Raw genomic sequence first — 20413 nt, 5'->3', positions numbered from 1 at the left:
AGTGTGGCACTACATTTGGTCACATTGGAGAAACCCGCATGGAAAATTCCATTATGATGGATTTTGAAGTCTTTTTGATTTTGAATCATCTGACACTTGCAACTTTCCTCCGAAAAGTGATGTGACTAAAATACCGTTCACAGGCAATAAGGAACGAACAACAAACTTATTAGTGATCATACATTTGATGTGTGTAGTCCGATAAGTGTTGTTAGTGGTGGATTTATTTATCTTCAGAAATGACTCAAGTAGATATATGGATATTTACTTGATGAGACGTAAGTCTGGATCTTTTGAAATCATTCGAAAGGTTTTCAAAAATGAAGTAGAAGTTATTGTAACAAGAAAATTATGTTTCTGCAAATTGATTGCACAAAGGAATATTTGAGTTACATGTTTAGCGAATGTCTGATGAGTTGTGAAAGGGGTTTCATAACTTGCACCTCCCGGAACACCACTGCAAGTGAAAAGTCCGTCGAGATGTAATCTAACCATTTATGACATGGTAAGGTCAAAGATGACATAAATAAATTTGCCATTATCCTTTTTAAAGTGATGCTTTAGAGACTGCGGCTTTTACACTGAAAAGAGCTACATCGGGTCTGTTGAAATGAAGCCATGGTATGGTACGCCCAACCATGTTATATCTTTTCTTAACATTTGGAATATGGGGCTTGTGTAAAAGGTTACAAACCTATTCCAAATCAGACCAGTGCTACTTTGTAGGTTATACCAAAATGGTGGGTATTCCTCCCTCACTATACCGAGGCAAATAGTTTTGCCGCGAAACGGTGTGCTTTTAAAGAGAATGGTTCTTTCAAAAAGGTGAGTGGGAGAATAGTGCAACTCGACGAGATAAACAGTATCTACGTCATCAGATCAAAGGAAAGAGACCTTGGAAGTAATTCCAGAGTTTCCTACCGCGACTGATACGGAAGTCTCTACAATAAAATGTATGAACTTCGGTCGAACTTGCAGCTGAACCACGTAGGCAAGGCTCGTGCAAACCTCTCAGGTGCGCAAACGAGATATTGTTGTTAGACAACATTATACCTACGATACACAAGGAAGCGTTGATGGGCCCTGACTCCGGAATTGGCTAAATGCCAATACAACCCGAGTTAGTTTCCATATAAGTGATTCAAGATTAAAACCTTGATACACCTTTCGGAAGACTTAGAGTCTAAAGAATATTTATGGAACTTAAAACTGATACGGATAAAATGTTTTATCCATAAAGCTCGACTTGTTGAAATAACAAGTTCAAGAGTTGACTACGATGAGGTTGTTTTCATCGTAGCGATGCTTAAAGTCGGTTCGGGTTGAACTAGCAATTAATACATATTTCAATCATGAGATATGAAACATGGATGATAAAAGGATTTCCATCTGATGGAAATGAAAGCTAGGACTTGTATATGATACAGTCCAAAGTAATTTGTCGATCCAAAGGATGCTAGTAGGTATGCAAACTTCAGAGTTCCAGCAATGGACAGAAGAGAGCAAAATGGAGTTGGAATCTTCGTGTTTTGATGAAATGGTCAAAGGGGTTTTGACTTCATCAATGGGTAACGAAGATGCTTGTAATTCAAGAAAGTAAGTGGGAGTGTATTAATATTTCTAAAAACCTTATGTGCTTGGCACATTGGTAATTGGAAATAAATTTCTTGACACGAATTAGGACTTCATTTGAAAATAGTTTTTCGATGAAGTGCTTAGGCTAAATAGCCTCAATATTAGGCATGATGATCTATGGAGATAGATTTACCTTATGGGGCTAAGCAATGAATACATATTGACAAGATGCTAAAACCTTTTAGCATTTAAAACGCCAAGGAGTGATTCTTGCCAAAGTCACATGGAAAGAGTTTTTGCAAGACTCGGTGTCCCAAAACACTGATGAGTAAAATACATGATGTAGATTCCACACACTTTTGTGTTTGGATTAATCATGTATTCCATGGTATGTAAAACAACCAGATATGTCCGATACTCCCAAGGTGTTGCGAGTATGGATACCAAAGTGATCAAATTACTGATCATGGGACAACAGTGAAAGATGTCACAGAGTTCTAGCGTAAGTACTGATGACATGGTTTTCTCGCAAGCAGAGATCATGAAGAGTTCGTTGTAAAATGTTACATCGATACAGTCTTCATCTTTTCTCCATGCGATTTTCGATTTAAATTAAGGGTTTTGTGTAACACACAATGTGTGGCACAGTTAGTTGGAATTTGTTCAAACTAGTTACTGTGGCGAATTCTATAACAAGGGCTAAGATGTTGACGCTTTAGAAGCGACAAAGAAGATGTTGAATCATATAGTTCATTCATGAACTTAGTATAGTTCCAAGATGGCTTTTGACAATGGGACACTACTGCAGGTAGTTGCTCCATAACTCAGTCTGAGGAATCCAGGTTCGACCTGTGATTCACATACATACAAAGCCAAGTCCACACAAAATATGAATTTTGTGAAAACGTGAAAACGCGAGGACATGCAAAGATACACACGGAACTGAAGTCATCAGATCCGTTGGACATTAGGCTATACCACAAGCGAAGCATAGTTACACCGGTGTGCCACAGGTGTGAAGTGCATTAGCATAAGCTAGATTATTGACTCTAGTGCAAGTGGGAGTCTGTAGGAGATATGCCCTAGAGGCAATAATAAATGATATTATTTATCTCCGAGTTCATAATTATGTTTATGTTCCATGCTATAACTGCTATGGTTCTCGAGTCTGCAATAACCACGAGGCTCGGAGGAAGACTCATATGCACGTGTGGAATAATAAACGGTAAAATGTATTCCTAGTCTGGCCTCTAAGACTAGCTCAAGTGTTGCATGATGGTTATGTTTTCCTGATCATGGGCATGTCTATGTCAGCAACCTTGAGGGCATAATGTTAAGAGAACATTTGTGTTGAATCGACCCGGCATGATGTTATGCTATAAGATTCATTCGTCACAAGTTTATTGGTACATAACACAGAGATGGTTAACGTTTGCATGATTCCTTAGACCATGAGAGTATCGAGTTTCTTCATGCTTGCTTCATGAACTTTGGGGTTTGTTAAACGTCATCCGTAAATGGGTGGCTATTACGGCGGCTTACGGGTTCATGGAAAAGTGTGTCAAGTAACTTGATAGCTCAAGATTGGGATTTGCTCCTCCGACGATGGAGATATATCTCTGGGCCCTCTCGGTGTTTCGGTATCCATCATCGTCTGGCCAGACACTTTGTGATTTGATCACGGGGATGCCGGAACACGATAACGAGAAAAGAGAACAATACCGGTAACGAGGTAACTAGCATAGTGGACAAGTTGTTGATCCACGGGAATGCCAACATGTCTCACCTCGGGTATTTGTAACATATCGCGAAGCAACAGGAATAGCACACGACAACTGGAGGTTCACTCGAATATTTATTCGTGTGGGTATAGGGGTCAATATGGGTGTCCACGGCTCCGATGTTGATCATTGATCGGAAGGGGTTCCGGGTCATGTCTATACTTCACCGAACCTATAGGGTCACACACTTAAGGGTCATCTATCTGCTGAATACTAGACAGGGAGTCTGAGAGAAAATCACCGAAAAAGTTTCGGACACCGAAAAGTTTCGGACAGCGGAATCGTACCGCAGAGAGAGGTCATCGGATAAGTTTCGATGATACCGAAAAGTTGTTTCGGGATACACCATTAAGTCAAATTGGTTTCAGCACATGCCTGATAATTCTTGGAGGATGCCAGAATCATTCTCGAAGCTTTTTGGAATTTTCTGAGATAAAAACCGGAAATGTTCTGGAGCTGTCGGAGCCACTTCATATGCGTTTCGCAGATGAAAATCACTAAAACCGGAATTGTTTCGGAACGCGTTGAAAATCATTTTAGTGGGTACTGGAAATGTTCTTAGCCCACATAAATATTTTCAGTTCGATCAGACGCTGAAAAATGTCGTCGTGAATAGTGAAAATCAGCTTTATGGTTACTTTATGGAAAGCCACCTTTTGGGGCTTTGCTCCAAAAGATCTTGGGGATGACATGGATGGATAGGAGCCATTTTTTGGGCCCCTCATGAGGGTGTGGCCGGCCACATGGGGTATCCCCCCTTGGGGACCCTCTTGTTCCTTGGTTTCACTCCTAGGTCCTTGTGGAAGGACTTCATTCATGTGCATTTTGGGTTTTTTGTGAAACTACCCTACCCCCTTGGGATTTCCTATAAATAGAGGTGGAGGGGCAGCCCTCCACACTCATCCCTTGCTCTCATACACATGCCATGCATTATCTGGCTTCTTCTCTCCCTCCCACGAAAAGAGTTTCGTAGGGCCGTAAGGCTGTCTGGGTTCCGGCAGGAACTAGTTCTGGACGGCGAAGCCCTGCCGGATAGATGACACCGTATGTGTGCAACTCTGTAGAGAGATCGTAGTTTCGGTCTTAGTTCGTGAGTGCCTCCCGAAGGGCTGTCCGCGTGACCGTCCGAGTTTCGAAGGTCCTCCCGAAGGGCTGTCCGAGTGACCGTTCGAGTTTCGAAGGTCCTCCCGAAGGGCTGTCCGCGACACCGTCCGGGGGGCTGTTCGACCGCCTCCTGGAGGGCTGTCTGAGGAGCAGATGAGGGTATACATCCTCGCGGTTGGGAGGTTGTAAATCCTAGCTGCGGGGATCTGCACCGCCGATCGTCATCGACTCTACTTCCCGCTGCGCTACGAGTCGGTAACGAAAAAGATCAAACCATGTATGCAGTCTCCATAGTGGTCCTGGGCTGGTGCGTAGGTCGGAAAATTTTTGTTTTCTGCTGCGTTACCCTACAGTTTCTCCCTTTTATGAAAGCCGATTGGTTGGCTTGAACAAGTTCACCCATGCGAGGACATAGCCTTTTAGACAGAAGTTTCGAGCAGATTTTGGGCAAACTATGCACCAACGTTATGGGCCTAAAGTCTCCAACGTGGCAGGCGTCCGACCTCTTGGGAATGAGAGTAATCAAGGCCTGGTTGCCGGCCAAAGCCATGCCCATTATCCATGAAGATCTTGTGTATCACTGCCATAATATCATCCTTGATGATGCTCCATGCTTTCTGGAAGAATATTCCAATAAATCCGTCCGGACCCGGAGCACGGTCCGAGGACATCTCCTTGATAGTTGTCCACACCTCCTCCTCTGTAAATATCACGGTCTGATCCTCCAAGTTTGAGGGTGTGATGCGTAGAAAGTCTAGGGCCAGAGTGTGCTCGCGAGCTGTGGTCGTACCCAGCAACTCCTTGTATGAATCATAGAAGATGCGTTCCTTGCCAATTTGATATGTGATCAGGTTTCCCTCATGTGAGATAGCCGGGATGAAGTTCTTAACTTTCCTGCCGTTGGCCACGAGGTAGAACAGTTTGGAGCTGGCGTCACCATCCTGGAGCCATCTAATTCTAGACCTCTGCCGTGCAATTGTCCTCTCGAGCGAAGCTAGACCCAAGGTGGTCAGCTTGAGTGTTCTCCTCAACCACCTCTCTCCCTCAGAGAGCCTCCTTCTTTCCTGAGCGACGTCCAGTTGGAAAATAACCCAATTGGCAATAGCTATAAGCAGCTTAACATTGCTCGTTTTCTTCTGACCCCAAGCCGTAAGAAATCTCGCCGTGTTCCTGAGCAGGAGATCAATCCTCTTAAAAGGGTCGGTGATCTCCGGGTCGCATTGCCAGGCTTCTCTCACCGCATCCTCAAATCCCTCGAGCTTCGTCCAGAAAAGCTCAAACCTAAACCTCCGGTGTGGGTGCAAATGCTCATGCAGGGCCAAGTGCAGCAGGCAGTGGTCCGATGAGGCCGTCGACAGGGCCTGCAGGAGGCAATCCGAGTGCTCCATCTCCCAATCAACCGAGACCAGCGCTCTGTCAATTTTGGTGAGGGTTGGGGCCTCGCGTTCGTTACTCCAAGTGAACTTCCTGCCGTGCAGGAACAATTCTTTCAAACCAATGCCATCAACGAATTGGCGAAACCTGTGCATCATTCTCCTATCCAGGTTCGTATTGCTTTTGTCCGAGGCTTGCATAATCATGTTGAAGTCGCCAATGACAAGCCATGGCCCCGGACAGAGCTGCCTTCTAGCAGTTAGTTCTTCCAGGAAGGCGATTTTCTCCTCATCTTCATGCGGGACATAGACGGTGGTTAGCCACCAGGGCGCACCATCGATGGGTGTCACGTAGCCAGTGATAAAATTTGTGTCTAGTACGTGGTTCGAAATACGCGCCAATGAAGAATTCCAAGCAACCAGGATACCACCCTTGGTCTCGATCGCCGGAAGATAAGCAAACCCGTCATAGGCGGGGCCTAAACATTGCATAACCGTAAAACCATCAATACATGCCAATTTAGTCTCCTGAATACAGAAAATCGCCAGGTGAGTCGTATCTGCAAATTCCCGCAGCGCCTTTATCTTCGCGGGGCTGTTGAGGCCGCGCACATTCCAGCACACCAACTCCAGATTGGGCGACGACATAGCAACAGATAGTCGCGCCGGGGCCTGCCAATTAGGCAAGCACGGTTACCCTCGTGGCCTCCTCCTTGCCCAGGTCAAACGGGATAGATTTGCCGAAGATGGCAGCAATCGCCTTGAGCTGGGGCTCCTGGATTGGCGAGTCGAACAGTTCGCGCAACTGTCCCAACGCGCCATCGTGCACTGCCAGATCGTCATGCGCAATGCCAAGGGCCTTTAGTAGCACCGCCTCTGCTGCAGTGCTATCACCACTACGCTGGCCGTGTAGCGCCTATTTGTGACGCGTTGCACAGTGTAATGTGGCGCCTTCGTGTCGGGCGTCACACAAAAAAATCAGCCGCGTGAAATAGTTTCACGGACAGTTCATTTTATGATTTCATTTCGTCCATAGGTCAAATTTGTCAAATTTGCCTACCGCATCAGCCCGAGGGGCAAAGCCTGTCGCCCCGGTGGGTCCAGATGGGCCACCTGCACCTGGTTGTTGACTGGCCTAACGGGAGGCGCGGCATTCGCCAGATCCCGTGTGGCTCGTGTGGCCGCCTGCCTTCCAGTGGTGCTGCGATCTCCTGCTCCAGTGATTCTAGGAGGCGCCCGTGTGTCTGGCGGTGGCATCGATGGCGCGGTGCGGGGAGGCGGCGGCGCCAACAGTGGCGCCGGGGCTGGCATCTCTCCTCCAATGCCCATCGCAGGAATACGCCAGTCTGAGGGCCCGATTCTATCCACCATAGCCTGCCTGTAGGATCGACCTCCATTGTAAGCGCCGGACTGCGGCGAACCGCCGCCGCGCGAGTCCCGAACGCCCCTGGTCCAAGGCAAAACCTGCCAGCATCCTCCACCGGAGAAGTCGCCTGAATCGTCCGGCAATCCACTTTGACGACAAAAGTTATACCGTTGCATTCGTATTTGAATAACTTTTTGATGGTATAAATTTTAAGTCCCGAAATTTATATATTGTTCGTCTAATTGATGATTAAAATTACTTAAAATACGCAAGCGTCTTAGTAGAATGGGAGTATTAGCATGAACGCGATTCATTCCTGCATTAATTGTAGGCTCCAAGACATCATCACCAAGAAAGACAAGCTAATGATAAGGCTTACAGAACGTCAGAGTCCGTAGTCCTAGTTCCTCAGCATGACCAACAAATATGTACATGCACGTGCAAGCGTACTGCACTACACTAGCTAGTTTCAGACGTTGACGAAGGGCGTGCCGGTGATGAACTCGGTGATGGCGAGTGCGACGAGGCCGAGCATGGCGAAGCGGCCGTTCCATAGCTCGGCGTCGGCGCTCCATACGCCGCTGGACTTGCTCTCCACGCTCTGTCCCTGAAGGAGCGGCACCAGCGACGCCACCGAGAACACCGCTGCGGTCGTCAGGAACCATCCCAACCCGGCGCCGCTGCCGGCCTGGTCGAGTAGCCCGCCGCCGCGCGCTGCCTCGACGGAGAGCGCCGCCACGAAGCCCACCATAGCGAGCCGGCCGTTGATGCGCTCCGGCGCTGGGCCGCTGAACGCGAGCGCGTCCCACACCGAGGGGTTAGCCTTGGGCTTGGGCTTGGGCGCCACCGGGCTTGGGGTTGGGGTTGGGGAGGATGTCGACGCGCTCGTCGTCTCCTTGGTCGGCTCGATATCCGGCTGCAGAGCATCGTGAGTCAGTACAGCCAGTTGAAACTTGTACAGAGTAAACAAGTTATGATGGCAGAGTCAGTTAGGCAAAACAGGCTTACCTCGGTCTGCGCCCTGACGAGGAGGGCGCGCTGACGCGTCAGCGCCGGAGACCAGGAGGCGGGGCGGACAACGACGGTGGCACCGGCGAAGGAGCTCAAGGCAACCATGGTCGTCATTACTCACAGCAGGATGCAGGGAGTGGCTAGATCACACTTGCTTCGTTGTGGACTCTGGTGACTGGTGACTGTGTGCTGTTGCCGATGACGAGTGTGCGTTTTATATAGGGCCCGGGGAGGACGAGCTAGCCCGGCCATGAGGGGGTGGCCGCGGCGGTGGCCACGTCGGCGGGCACTCCCCAGCCGTGAGCGTGTAGAAGTTGTAAGGCAGCGGGAGCTGGGCCACGACGTGGACGCCTAGGGAACCATGCAGAGGGCCTCCGGAGCTCGCCAAAAGGTGCCAGAAAAAGTGGCACAAGTGTACTCCACGGACCGCGGAAGACTCCAGAAAGTGCCAGGCACGCGGAGATACTTGTGCCCGGGTTTAGGTCTTTTGGCGCGAGACAACGAGAAGCCATTAGAGAGACACGCAGGCCTGCGTAGAGCGTGGGTTCTATTCCAGAGGCACGATGACAAAGGGCTACCTCTCACGGCAGATACAGTTAACTGGAGTACTACTATGTACGTAGATGCGGGTCAAAGCATGATACGGGTTTGTTTATCGGAGAATGAAGTTTCTACACTCGAACTGAACCAGAACCATCTGATGCCAATCAAAAGTTAACGAAATGTATAACACAATGCTGAAGCTTCCTGTGCTTCGGACAGCGGCAGTTACAAACATCCAAAGCAGAACGAACTGCTCAATAACTTGGTGAACTATACTAAGGCATATAATTTAATCATCTTGTAAACATACACGCTCCCAGTGCAGAAAACCAAGAGCATAAAAGGGGAAAGGATCTACATGATCAGTTCGGCTCAAGACACCACTTCCCACAACGACTAAAATAATGAACACAACAAAATGGGGGGAAACGGAGCAACAGAAAGATATGACACTGGAAGTCTGGAACAAAGAATAACTTGCATGTGGAGGTATACTATATCACAGGGTGCTTCAGCATCAACAGGACTGAAGCACGATTGGGCCAACCCAAGTGCTAAACATATCACTCAAGGCCACCTGCACTTCACCTGAACCATGCTCACAGCTGATGAGACCAGCTAGTAGGGGGAAGAACTGGCCAAGGTTCTTCTCGAACGATGAGTCGCCGAGACCGCTGATAGCTTGCAATGTTGACACAACAAGCGGTGCCCTGGCTGCAAGCTCCCTCCGCTTTGACGAACCGACCGGGATAAGCCAATGACCAAGCGGCTGTATACCACCAGAAAGGTGAGCAGGCCTTGCTGTGCTCAAGTATACCTCAAGAACCTCCTTGCAAAGTCCAACAAGGTGGGTTTCGACCTCTAAGCTCCCTTCATCTGGAGCTCTGTCCAAGAATATATTCTGGAGGATAGTGAGGCACAACTGATATGACTCATTCTCAAGGCGTAGTAATGGCGGATCCTGCATTTGGGTCATAGAGCCCAGCTCCTGCAGCTTGGTCCGCAGGTCGTTGTCACTGTTTATCTTGTGAGCATGAGTGGCAACAGTATGCAAGGCCTCAAAGAGGATTACTGTGTTCTGTGCCGACAACTGAGCTCTGTACATGTTATATATCTCCATCACAGCCTACAGAAAGTGAAATACATATAAGTAAATTAAACACGGTCATGTTGCAATTACCAGCCTATTGCATGATAAACATGATAAAGCAGAATGCAAGCACAGAATAAAATTAATGAAGAAAGGAGACTATAATTTGCATTAACAACTACTCCCTCTGTGCCAAAATATAAGAACGTTTTTGACACTAGTGTAATGTTAAAAACGTTCTTATATTGTGGGACAGAGGGAGTAATATATATAGCAAGATAAAAGGTCCGAACTAGAGGAAAAAGGTACTGTGCTAACAACCCATACTGCTACATGTTAAGCTAGAGTTAAAGTTTGACAAGCTCTGCGTGTTCCGGTCAAACAAGCTAAGAATCTTAAGTCATTCTCATTAGACACTCTTGTTGTGTCTGAATGGAGAAACCAATTCCTACAGTGTTCGGCTAGAGATATGTTGTGGGATATAGCTGTATGAAGTTCTTCACTTTCTCCTCTCCTACCACTCTCACCTCCCTTATTAGCATGCCTATTTGACAAGGTGAGAGGCGATGCACCAGACTTCGATAATCCAGGAAAATGGAACAATGGTGAAAACAATATGCTTCCGAGCACATGAAAACAAAGATCAGTTGCAGAAGAAGACCTGAATCAAAAGGAGTTGGACAGCAGCTCGGCACTTGGCATCAGCAATTGCAAAATACAGGTTCCTTGATCTAGAGGTTTCTTCAGTACCATCCTCTGATGGTTGAGATTCGTCTTCTCTCTTATCTGAAGAGTCTCCATTTTCTATTGGTACATTTTCAAGGTAAGCTCCAGATGCGATATAAGAGAAGTCAGGAAGCGTCTCTGTGGTAGCTTCTTTCAAAGACAACACGACTTCCAGCCATTTTTCATCCACGAAGACAGAGCCAGCACTGCTCATCAGGCGAACAAATGCAGCAATGCCTATACCAGCAAGACTCTGATGGGGACGCTTAATGAAACTTGTCAAGAGTGAAAGAACTTTCTTCAGAAGTGGATGGACAGTGTCATAGAACTTGACGAAAAGGTCTACAACTAGCTGAAGGGCCAACGTGCACGTTTCATACATCCAAGCATCTTGATCAAGCTCTGCAGGATCATTTTCCGCACTTTGTCCTTGTGAAGAACCACCAGATGGATCAATAGCATGCCGTACATAATCAAATATTGGGAAAAGTACTGAATCAAACACCTTCTCCCACAAAGGAAGAGAGAAAACATGGCCATGGTTTCTTAATGTGTCAAATAACACCTGCAAGGAACTTTTCCTAATTTCTGGTCTAAGGTCGAAAGTAAGTTCAGACAATCCTGCAAGGTTTGACAAGTTGGCGCCACACATCATTACTAGTAAATAATAAGTCAATGGAAAACAATAGAAAGGTCCATCTTGAACAAAAGGAGAATGTAACTACCTGCTAATAAAGGAAACCAAAAGTGTATATGATCATCCTTATCAACCTGAATTGCACCTTCCTGCTTTCCATCCTTGGTCAAACGAGGCGAGGGTTCCTTCAGCCTTGAAGAGGACCCGATGTCACCTTCTGCCAACTTTGCCGCACAGAATCGAAGAAAACCAATTGCATTAAGGCTTATATCCTTGTTAAACCTACTGTTGGTGAACGCAATAAGACAGTTCACACAATCAGTGAAAGTTGAAGACTCGGTCTCGGTAATGTAGGGGAAATAATCTCGCAAAATCTTCTCGATAATTTCAAAGGCCAATAGTACAATGTTTTTATGATCATCATATGATGCCGTTGCAAAAACCTGAAATTTATACAAAACAAATCAGCATTCAGAAACCTGAATAAAACTGCTCAAGTGTCTCGTATCAAAATCAAGGTACATGAGTGCAAGTACAGATAACATACCATAAACATGCTTTTCCACCCTGACTTCACATGATTAACACGGGCCAGTACCATTTGAGATACACACCTGATGATTAGTTCTCTTATCTCAACAGCTCTACTCTTCCTCATTACAACAACAAAAGGCTTCATAAATTCATTTTGGAAATTGTAGTTCGCCAGTTCTTCTCGCTCCAGGAACTTCATTGCCAGCTGTCGCAATGAATCCATAGCAAATATTGCAATTGAAAGATTTTCTGAGCAGCCAATGGTAACAAAAAATTCAGACAAGACGTGCCATATGCTTGACCAGACAAGCCTGATGCGGTTCATATTGTAATGCCTAGAGAAAAGAAACAATCATACTTCAGTGACTATATAGTGCAATAAGAGTGTAAACAAGCATATTGCAATGTTTATACATTGCTGAGATGACATCATATATTCCTTACGTGATTTCAACAATCTTGGTCAGGCTAAAAACACGTGGATCAGAAGCAGACCGCAATTCCTCCATTGAAACCTTACAAAGGGCCTTTACAAAATCAATTATACCCTCACTGTTGAGATTTTGACTTCTTATGAATACACGATTCATTTCAGCTATCCCGACTTGCTCCAAGAGGATTGTCACCGCATTATTCATTTGATCAACACCAGAAGCTTTTCCACCAACACCAGCGCTGTCATAAGTACCTCTTTTAGAAGCGGCACCAGCATTTGGAGCCTTCTTTTTCAAACCAGGAATAATCGAGGATTTAGCCTGTTTTGATTTATCAAGGTCTGGCTGTTGCAGTGCAAAGAAAGTGGCATCTGGAGGAGCACCTTCACCTACAAGATGTAGATTCTCGAAACGAGAAACACAGGTCAATATATGCTCCCATGCTTCTTGCAAGTAATTTCCGTCTTCATCTGCAATCAACAGAATTGCCTAAGAGGCAATTCACCACCACAACAAAAGAGTGAGAATGGAAAAACTGATTATATCATTATGCTCAAAGTAAGATTTGGTAAACTGCAATTAGCCCGACGGCGTATGCTTGTAATGGAGTGTGCAACAGAAACATTCAAATGGCAGACCAAAAGAGGCGAAAGATGAGTCCCATGAATAGTTTTTTCTTTCAACATTTTCTCAGTCACCCAGAATGACTAGCAACTGTGAAAAAATACCAAATGCTCAGTACACACAAGGAGCAAATATAGCTGCTTTAACAGAGATGCAGAGCAGCTCTCCTCAGAACATCACATCCAGCTATTATCATGCACTTTCCCAACAATTTAGCATGGAACCAGCTAGGTCATAAATCAGTTGCATCTAGCCTTTTAAAGCCAACCAACGCGAAACAAACTTCTGAGTACCATTTTTTGCTTTAATGAATTTATTCTCTTTAGACAATCACTAATAATAGAAGCAACTTTCTGCCGGTAGTATACCAGTCAAAAACCTAAGAGATTCAATATCCACACCAGATATGCAGAACAAACCTTAATTGCTTCAATATTTTTCTGCTTGATATCCGCAGCAGAGTGAAGTGATGTAAACTTGGCAAGCGATGTAATGAAAGCATCCCTTTGAGTCTTCATCGACATAGCTGCGGTGACATGTATTGCACAGCGAAATCCCTCAAGACACTGGGATATGACAATTTCATCGTCACTCTGGTCAAGTGGCACACTGAAGGCAGCAAGCATAGGAGCCCAGCAAACCTCAACCATGAACTTCAAAATTACTACATCTGTGGCTGGATAAAATACTGACCTAAATAATTCATTCAAAAAAGATCCACATATATTATTTACAGTGAAGGAGATGAACAAAAATAATACGATTGCATAAACATTTGGGCAGAAAAAAAAATATAATTAATCAAGTAAACAGTGTAACTTAGTTTACAATTATTCATCTAGAATCCAGCATAACTTACTCAGACATACGAGCCTTTTCTTTGAATTGCTCCTGCATATGCTTAATGAGATCATCACTTGTCTCCATAGCTGAACCTCGTTTGCGTATAACAATGTTAAGAATGTTATCCAACCCAAGAATTTTGTTAGAGCTTGTTGATTGTTGCTGATGAGGAACAAATTCGTCTTCTTTCATCTTAATTTCTTTTTTCCAAATCCTTCCATACAAGGACCTCATAAATTCTTCCGGTAGGTCTTTCCCATCATCAATACCACGATTGTTTCTTATGAAATCTTCTGGTGACATCTGCACCAATTAATACATTAGGAATAGCATCAGAAAATGTGTAAATTGTATGCTCAAGCATAACTTGAAAATACCTTATTTTTGACCATTGGGTTATGTGCATCAGTGTTAAGCATTATGACTGAATAAGCAAGAACATAAGCTGTGTCTGCACTCGAAAAGGCCTTTGGGTTGCATTTGCAGTAACGCTCTGCAAATTTCTCCATAACCCGATCAATCTTTTGAGCTTCTCCAGGAAGCCTAAAACCTTGAAGAAAGGCTCTGATCGCTTCATCAAATTCCATATTTTGAAAATTAAAAGAATCCACATATGCATGCATGACTTTGAGGGATAAATCTTCCCTTTCCCCTAAATAATCACCAATCATAGTCTTGTTCAAGCCAGAAGTACTTTTCAGGAAAGCAGCTATATCCTCAGCTGACTCCCCGACCTTGTTGGCATTTATTAAGAATTCAATTCCCTTTCTAGGCTTCCGGTTAAACAGAGCGATACCCTCCTGCCATTCATAAAGCAGTTGACCACATAAGAAAAAGGAAATGAACCAACCTAAATATAATGGAACTGTGGCAAGTAATTCAAGACAGAACAGCAACCAGAAGTCCTACACATTGCCACATTCTCATTGAATAATGCATAAAAGTAACTAACTGTGGAATGAGATCCACCTGAAGTTCCATTTTGTAAGCTCGACGCTGCTCCAAAGATGCAGCCTCTGAAACCCCATTTGATACTTCTGAATGTGAATCGGATACCTCGCTAGATGCATCTCCATTGATCTCTGTCTGGGGAAACTCATTTCCACCATCATTATCGTTTTGCTCCGATTCAATCTTAGGAGAGTCAGGATCTGGAATACGTAGCTGCTTATTCATCCAATCTCCCATGGATCTGAGGATAGAAACTAAGCATTTCATTGCTTCACTCTTCATTGTGGTATCCTGAGGCGGTACCAATGTGGTAGCAATACCCGCAGGAGGCCCTTGAGCTGTTTTAAGCAGACCGTTGACCATCCTGTCGGAAAAACATACAGAAAATGAAACACAATAGTAAATAGGTGTCTGCAGCTATTTATGAGAATAAAACCTCACTAGTCAACTATAGTAATGAAAAGTGAGTGATGCAGTACCTCTCAAATATGTTCGATGAGTGGACATCACAGTCGTAATTGATGAAAATGTCAACCAAGATTTGAGAATCAGTACAGAGCTTCTCCAAAAAACGAAGAACTATCATCTTTGCTTGAAAATTTGGTTGTGCAATATTTTCCAGAACTCTCAGAATGATCATGGGAAAAAATACTCCAATTTCTGCCTTCAATCCTGGCCTAAATCTTGAAACCAAGCTAATAAAAATAGAACAAGATAACTGAAAAACAATCATATGTGACGAGGCACAGTTCTTCAAAAGTGATAGGCACAAATACTGCTTGATAGCACCTAGAAACCTGACCAGGTTAAAACAAGATAGTTAGGCCAAAAAGAAGTATATTCGATAAATAAAGCATCAAGCAGATGGGTATAAGAACTCCGTAGCAGTTGACAAGAAAATATGACTATAGCACAGTCAATATGAAGATACAATTGTATTAGCTACACCAGCATAGTGTACTTTGAGAAGAAGCTGTTCTACCTGAAAAGCTACAGTAATATACCTTGGTAGGCATGACAATACACATGCCCGTTACTATTTTACTAGCAAGAAACATGTGTCTTGCTACAGAGTAAAAATGGCATACAAGTTTGCAAGACTAGTTATTTTATTGAAATGAGGTGTTGCTAGGCGTATCCAAAAATGTACTCCCTCCGTCCCAAAATAAGTGACTCAACTTTGTACTAAGTTTAGTACAAAGTTGAGTCACTTATTTTGGGACGGAAGGAGTACAATATAGCGGGATGTTTCTAGAAAACAGGTTTAAGTGGGTGATGAGAATCCCATCACGATCGGAACCGTTAGTACCAAATCAGACTGCTGGTACGACCCCGAGGAAAAATAGACCATCACTACCAACTGGTCCGTTTACAGGTTACTGAACTTCATTTTAATCAAAAATACAAGCAACCATAACAGAATCAATCACCATGACTCTCATGGGCAATGCAACTTCGTTAGAATGATAGGTTGTAACCCAAAATTTGTACCCACTTTATCATTTATAGTTATTCAACAAATACAATTGTATTATCAACCAAATTGGCATTACTTTCAAATTTCAAGAAGAGGAGACAGACAGAACCAACAAAATAACCAACAATGTGTCAACGTATATAATTCAAAACCAATCAATTTTCCTATGACAATAGCTAAGCTCCTCTTCCTGGTACAGTATCCACTTTGTTGAGTGTAGATTGCTTCTCTAGCAAGTGACATGGTATCAAGGTTTTTAAGGAGGTAAAACGTCTTGTGACAAATGACATCAGATCATAACCCTCATTGCATGGGTGTGCAGCCATGCAGTCCCATCAAAATGCAATTGTCAGAATCAACCTCACTGAACCATTTTTATGTGAGATTGATCAAGTACATTTTGATTTCAATATCGTAGCAACAAGCATAAATTACACACCTCTAACTTCTGTAAATTGCAACATGAATTTCAATACTGATTTTTATTAGCATTGCTATGAACAGAGCAACATCGAGTATTATAGATTAATCCAAATGTACTACCTGTAAATCAATGCCTAATCTTTACAAAAGAGTTCGTCAAAGAATTCATCTCTTCCTTAAGCTGTGACTAGACCACGTTTCAAGGAATAAAATGGTGCTCAAACTTTTGCTCAATGTTGTTACCAGATTATAAAAAGAAATTCAGAAGATCTGGGGCGAAATAACTTCAGGCAAGGGAAATTGTACCTCTCGCTGGTGCGGAACACAGCCCCAGCATTTTCAAGCAAGATCTTGAGAAGTTCAAGAGCAAGGATCTTCCCCCGCATCACTATCGGATCAGCTGGTGCATCCTTTGGCGGTGTCTTCATCGAGAGCTTACATAATGCCCGGAAAACTAAGAAAGCATCCCTCCGCAGCTTATTCCCAATCCTGACATCAGCATCATCATCCAAAGTGGCTACCACTGCCCCCTCCACGCCAAGCTCATCCTTACGACCCTCAAGAGCTGTCTTGTACATGCTAATCTCCCAGTACTTGGCATCCAGCATGTCCTTATCCGTTGAATCAAGCAAGTCCGCAGGATTTGCTCCTTCCTCGGTTGCTGCGGTCGTCTCAAAAGCACCATCATGAGGCACAGTGCCTGCCGCAGCAGACGAGGTTGTCCGTGCCAGAGGTGTGAATGCACCATCAATGTCCACTATGATCTTCGAGATGAATCCCTGTACAAAGGTGGCATCGGCGGTGGGTGATGCACCTGAGCCAGCATCAGGCAACTCAATCACTTCAGCCACGACGATGGGTTGCACGGGGATCGTAGATGAATCTGCCTCCATTCTGCGGAAGACGATTACCAACATCTGCACGAGCGACGCCTTGGCAGTGGCCTGATTCACGGTGCTACGGCTCCCCAGATACATATCATAGCAGGCTCGCACGGCGCGGAGCAGGCAGTCGCCGTGGAGGCACACGGAGGTGGATGTGACCGCAGAGAGGAGAGTCTTGAGGAGAAGGAGCTCAATGTGCTCGTCGTCAAGGTGGAGCGCATTGCAGGCCGCCTCGAGCAGGGAAGCGACGAGCTGGGACGAGGGGTCAGCCGACGGGTCGGCCTCGCCATGGATGTAGGAGTGCGCGATCAGCCTGTGGAGTAGCTCGAGCGCGGCCTCGACGAGCTTGGCGCTGCCGGAGCCGAGCGCGGAGGAGATGGGGGAGAGGAGCAGCTCCGAGTCCTCGAGCGAGAGGTTGCGGAGCGGGCCCGGCTGCCAGGAGGAGGAAGTCGGCGTGGAGGGCGAGGTCGGGGTGGACGGGGTCTGCGCCGCGGTGGGCGAGGGGGGCGGGGGCCTCTGGAGGCGGTCGAGGATGGACTTGGCGGTGTGGGAGAGCTTGGAGTGCGCCTTGTTGCGCCACGAGGCGTTCTTCACGAGCTTCTCGAGGAAAGGCACGAAGGCCTCGACGAGGCGCGGGTCAGACTCCGGCGAGGACAGCGGCGGCGCCGCCGCTGCGGCCGCGGAGGCCATTATTCCTCGAGGGATTTCGGTGGCCGCGGCTGTGCCGCGCCGGGTGGATCTGGATCTGGGCTGGGCGGGGCGGGGGAGGGGAGTGACGGGTCCGGTGCTGGGGTTTGAGGTGGTTCGGATCGGCGAGTGGGGCGAAGACGGGGAGAGATGTTCGCGTGCGTAGATTTGCGAGGAATGCACCGGATCGATTAGATGTCGATGACTGGTGGGAACGAGCGTGCATGGGACCCACTTGTCGGTGTGATATTAGTGGTGATCTGCGTGTTCAGAGAGGCTACGCGGGCGATCGAGGCAACAAAGTGATGGGAGTGAGCTGAACGACGATGACATAGCGGGGGGCCAGGTGGCAGGGGTACAGTCCTTGTTGGGCTGGGCCAAAGTTGACTTTTAGGACACAGGCCGGATTTGCATTTCTCGAGAATCATGGGCCTCGATGCTAGAAGGCCGAGGTCGGTTGATTTTAATGAGATATTGAGGCCAGAAGAGCAGATGGGTCCGAATGAACGCGATAGTGCTCAAATTGCAGGGTTGAGGGAGGCGGTTGATGTGTGTGAATTAGCAGATCTTGGCTATAAGGCTGGATTGGACTTTTGAGAAGAGGATAGCGGGAGGGGATTTCTGTAGGTCCAGGCCCTTGCAACCCCAAGTTGGTCAGCAATGTTCCCCTTTGCTTCATTGGAACATCTCACGGCGGCCAAATCAGACCACAGCCCTATCCTCCTACTAAATGAATTAGAAGCAAGCAACTTGAGAGTAGCTCTAAAGAAACCGTTTCTTTATGAATGCATGTGGGAGCAGGAAGAAACTTTCAGCGCTACGGTCGAACAAGCATGGCAAAGGGATCAACCAGCTACTACAATGAACCAACTAGCGTAAGCAGTTGGCTGCCCTACGGTCTGACCCGTTGCGTGTAGGAGCAAGTGTAGAAGAAAGGAAGTTGCAGGATCGTATTGTGGAATTATCATACAGGGAGGAGATTATGATGAGGCAAAGATCACGCATACGCTGGCTTGCAGAAGGGGATAGCAACACACAATATTTCCAGAAGAAAGCTAGTGCGTGCAGGGCAAAAAACACTATAACTTAGTTGCAACGGCTTGATGGTTCAATGTGTAATGATCCGGAAGAGTTGGCCAATACGGCTACAAACTTTTATGAGGATTTGTATTCATCGGAAGGAACCATAGGGATGGAGGAGGTTCTTTCACACATACCATCTCGAGTTGATGCTCATATGAATGCTCGTCTTAACGCTCCTTATACGAATGAGGAAGTAAAAAAGGCTTTGTTCCAAATGTTCCCAACTAAAGCTCCTGGTCCGGATGGTTTTCCGGCACATTTTTTCAGCAGCATTGGGATTTGTGTGGAGAGGAAGTCACAGGTATGATCTTCAGGGTGCTCAATGGAGATGACTCACTGGAGGATATCAATCAAACGTCCATCGTTCTTATTCCCAAGATAGCAAGTCCAAAAAATTTAGGACAATTTCGACCTATAAGCCTTTGTAATGTGATTTACAAAATCGCATCAAAGGTCTTAGCAAACAGGTTGAAAAGTATTCTCCCCGAGGTTATTTCTGAGGAGCAATCGACGTTTGTCCCTGGTCGCCTAATCACGGACAATTTTATCACTGCATATGAATGTATGCATTACATGAAAACAAAGAGAGTTAAGGGCAACATGTTTTGTGCACTTAAGCTGGATAAGATGAAGGCGTATGATAGACTAGAGTGGTCTTATTTGAAGGAAGTAATGCTTAAGTTGGGGATCAGCCCCCGGTTCACGGAGACAGTAATGAGGTGCGTCTCGTCTGTTTCTTTTTCGGTTCTTTTCAACGGTGGTAGTTTGGAAACTTTCAGGCCATCAAGAGGATTACGGCAGGGAGATCCGATATCCCCCTACTTATTTTTGTTGGCAGCTGAAGGGCTATCTTGCTTGCTTAACGCACATGATAGTGGGGTTCGGGGTCTCTCGGTTGCACCCAATGCACCGGTTGTCAATCACTTATTGTTCGCCGATGATAGCCTCTTATTCTTTGAAGCAACAAGTGTAGGTGCAGCCAGGATAAGAGATCTTCTGAACACATATTGCGCTGCCTCTGGTCAACGCATAAACACCGACAAAATCGTCCATTTATTTTAGTAAAAAGGTTTCGGACACCCAGCGTTTGGAGATTAAAAACATTCTGGATGTCCAGAACGAGGCATTATCAGAGAAATATCTGGGTTTGCCCACAGATGTTGGGAAGGAGAAGGAGGGATGCTTCAGGTACTTGAAAGACCGAATATGGAAGCACATTCAGGGATGGATGGAGAAATGCCTGTCGGCTGGAGGGAAAGAGGTGTTG

At 45.7% G+C, this 20413-nt stretch overlaps 2 protein-coding genes across 2 annotated transcripts; both read right to left on the bottom strand.

Annotated features, from left to right (window-relative positions):
* Positions 1-7493: 7493 nt before the first annotated feature.
* LOC109746462 (high molecular mass early light-inducible protein HV58, chloroplastic) lies at positions 7494-8433 on the bottom strand. Its single transcript, XM_020305587.2, has 2 exons — positions 8208-8433; positions 7494-8115 (listed from the first exon to the last, which is right to left on the bottom strand). The coding sequence occupies exons 1-2, from the start codon at positions 8322-8324 to the stop codon at positions 7669-7671; spliced, it is 564 nt and encodes a 187-aa protein (XP_020161176.1). The 5' UTR covers positions 8325-8433; the 3' UTR covers positions 7494-7668.
* A 545-nt stretch (positions 8434-8978) lies between these two features.
* Positions 8979-18273, bottom strand: LOC109746460 (brefeldin A-inhibited guanine nucleotide-exchange protein 2). The gene is made up of 11 exons (XM_020305584.4): positions 16799-18273; positions 15072-15389; positions 14611-14956; positions 14019-14441; positions 13658-13944; positions 13218-13491; positions 12185-12663; positions 11754-12075; positions 11295-11649; positions 10505-11190; positions 8979-9879 (listed from the first exon to the last, which is right to left on the bottom strand). The coding sequence occupies exons 1-11, from the start codon at positions 18064-18066 to the stop codon at positions 9271-9273; spliced, it is 5367 nt and encodes a 1788-aa protein (XP_020161173.1). The 5' UTR covers positions 18067-18273; the 3' UTR covers positions 8979-9270.
* Positions 18274-20413: the final 2140 nt, after the last annotated feature.

Source organism: Aegilops tauschii, chromosome 4, assembly GCF_002575655.3.
Source record: "Aegilops tauschii subsp. strangulata cultivar AL8/78 chromosome 4, Aet v6.0, whole genome shotgun sequence".
Taxonomy (NCBI): Eukaryota; Viridiplantae; Streptophyta; class Magnoliopsida; order Poales; family Poaceae; genus Aegilops; species Aegilops tauschii.
This window is presented reverse-complemented; position numbering and strand designations above follow the sequence as displayed.

Coding starts and splice junctions, on each gene's coding strand:
- LOC109746462 (XM_020305587.2), bottom strand. CDS start 8,324: ATGACGACCATGGTTGCCTTGAGCTCCTTCGCCGGTGCCACCGTCGTT. Junction 8,116..8,207: donor TCGTCAGGGCGCAGACCGAG/GTAAGCCTGTTT, acceptor GATGCTCTGCAG/CCGGATATCGAGCCGACCAA.
- LOC109746460 (XM_020305584.4), bottom strand. CDS start 18,066: ATGGCCTCCGCGGCCGCAGCGGCGGCGCCGCCGCTGTCCTCGCCGGAG. Junction 14,957..15,071: donor TCATCGAACATATTTGAGAG/GTACTGCATCAC, acceptor TTTTTCCGACAG/GATGGTCAACGGTCTGCTTA. Junction 12,076..12,184: donor ACCAAGATTGTTGAAATCAC/GTAAGGAATATA, acceptor TCTTTTCTCTAG/GCATTACAATATGAACCGCA.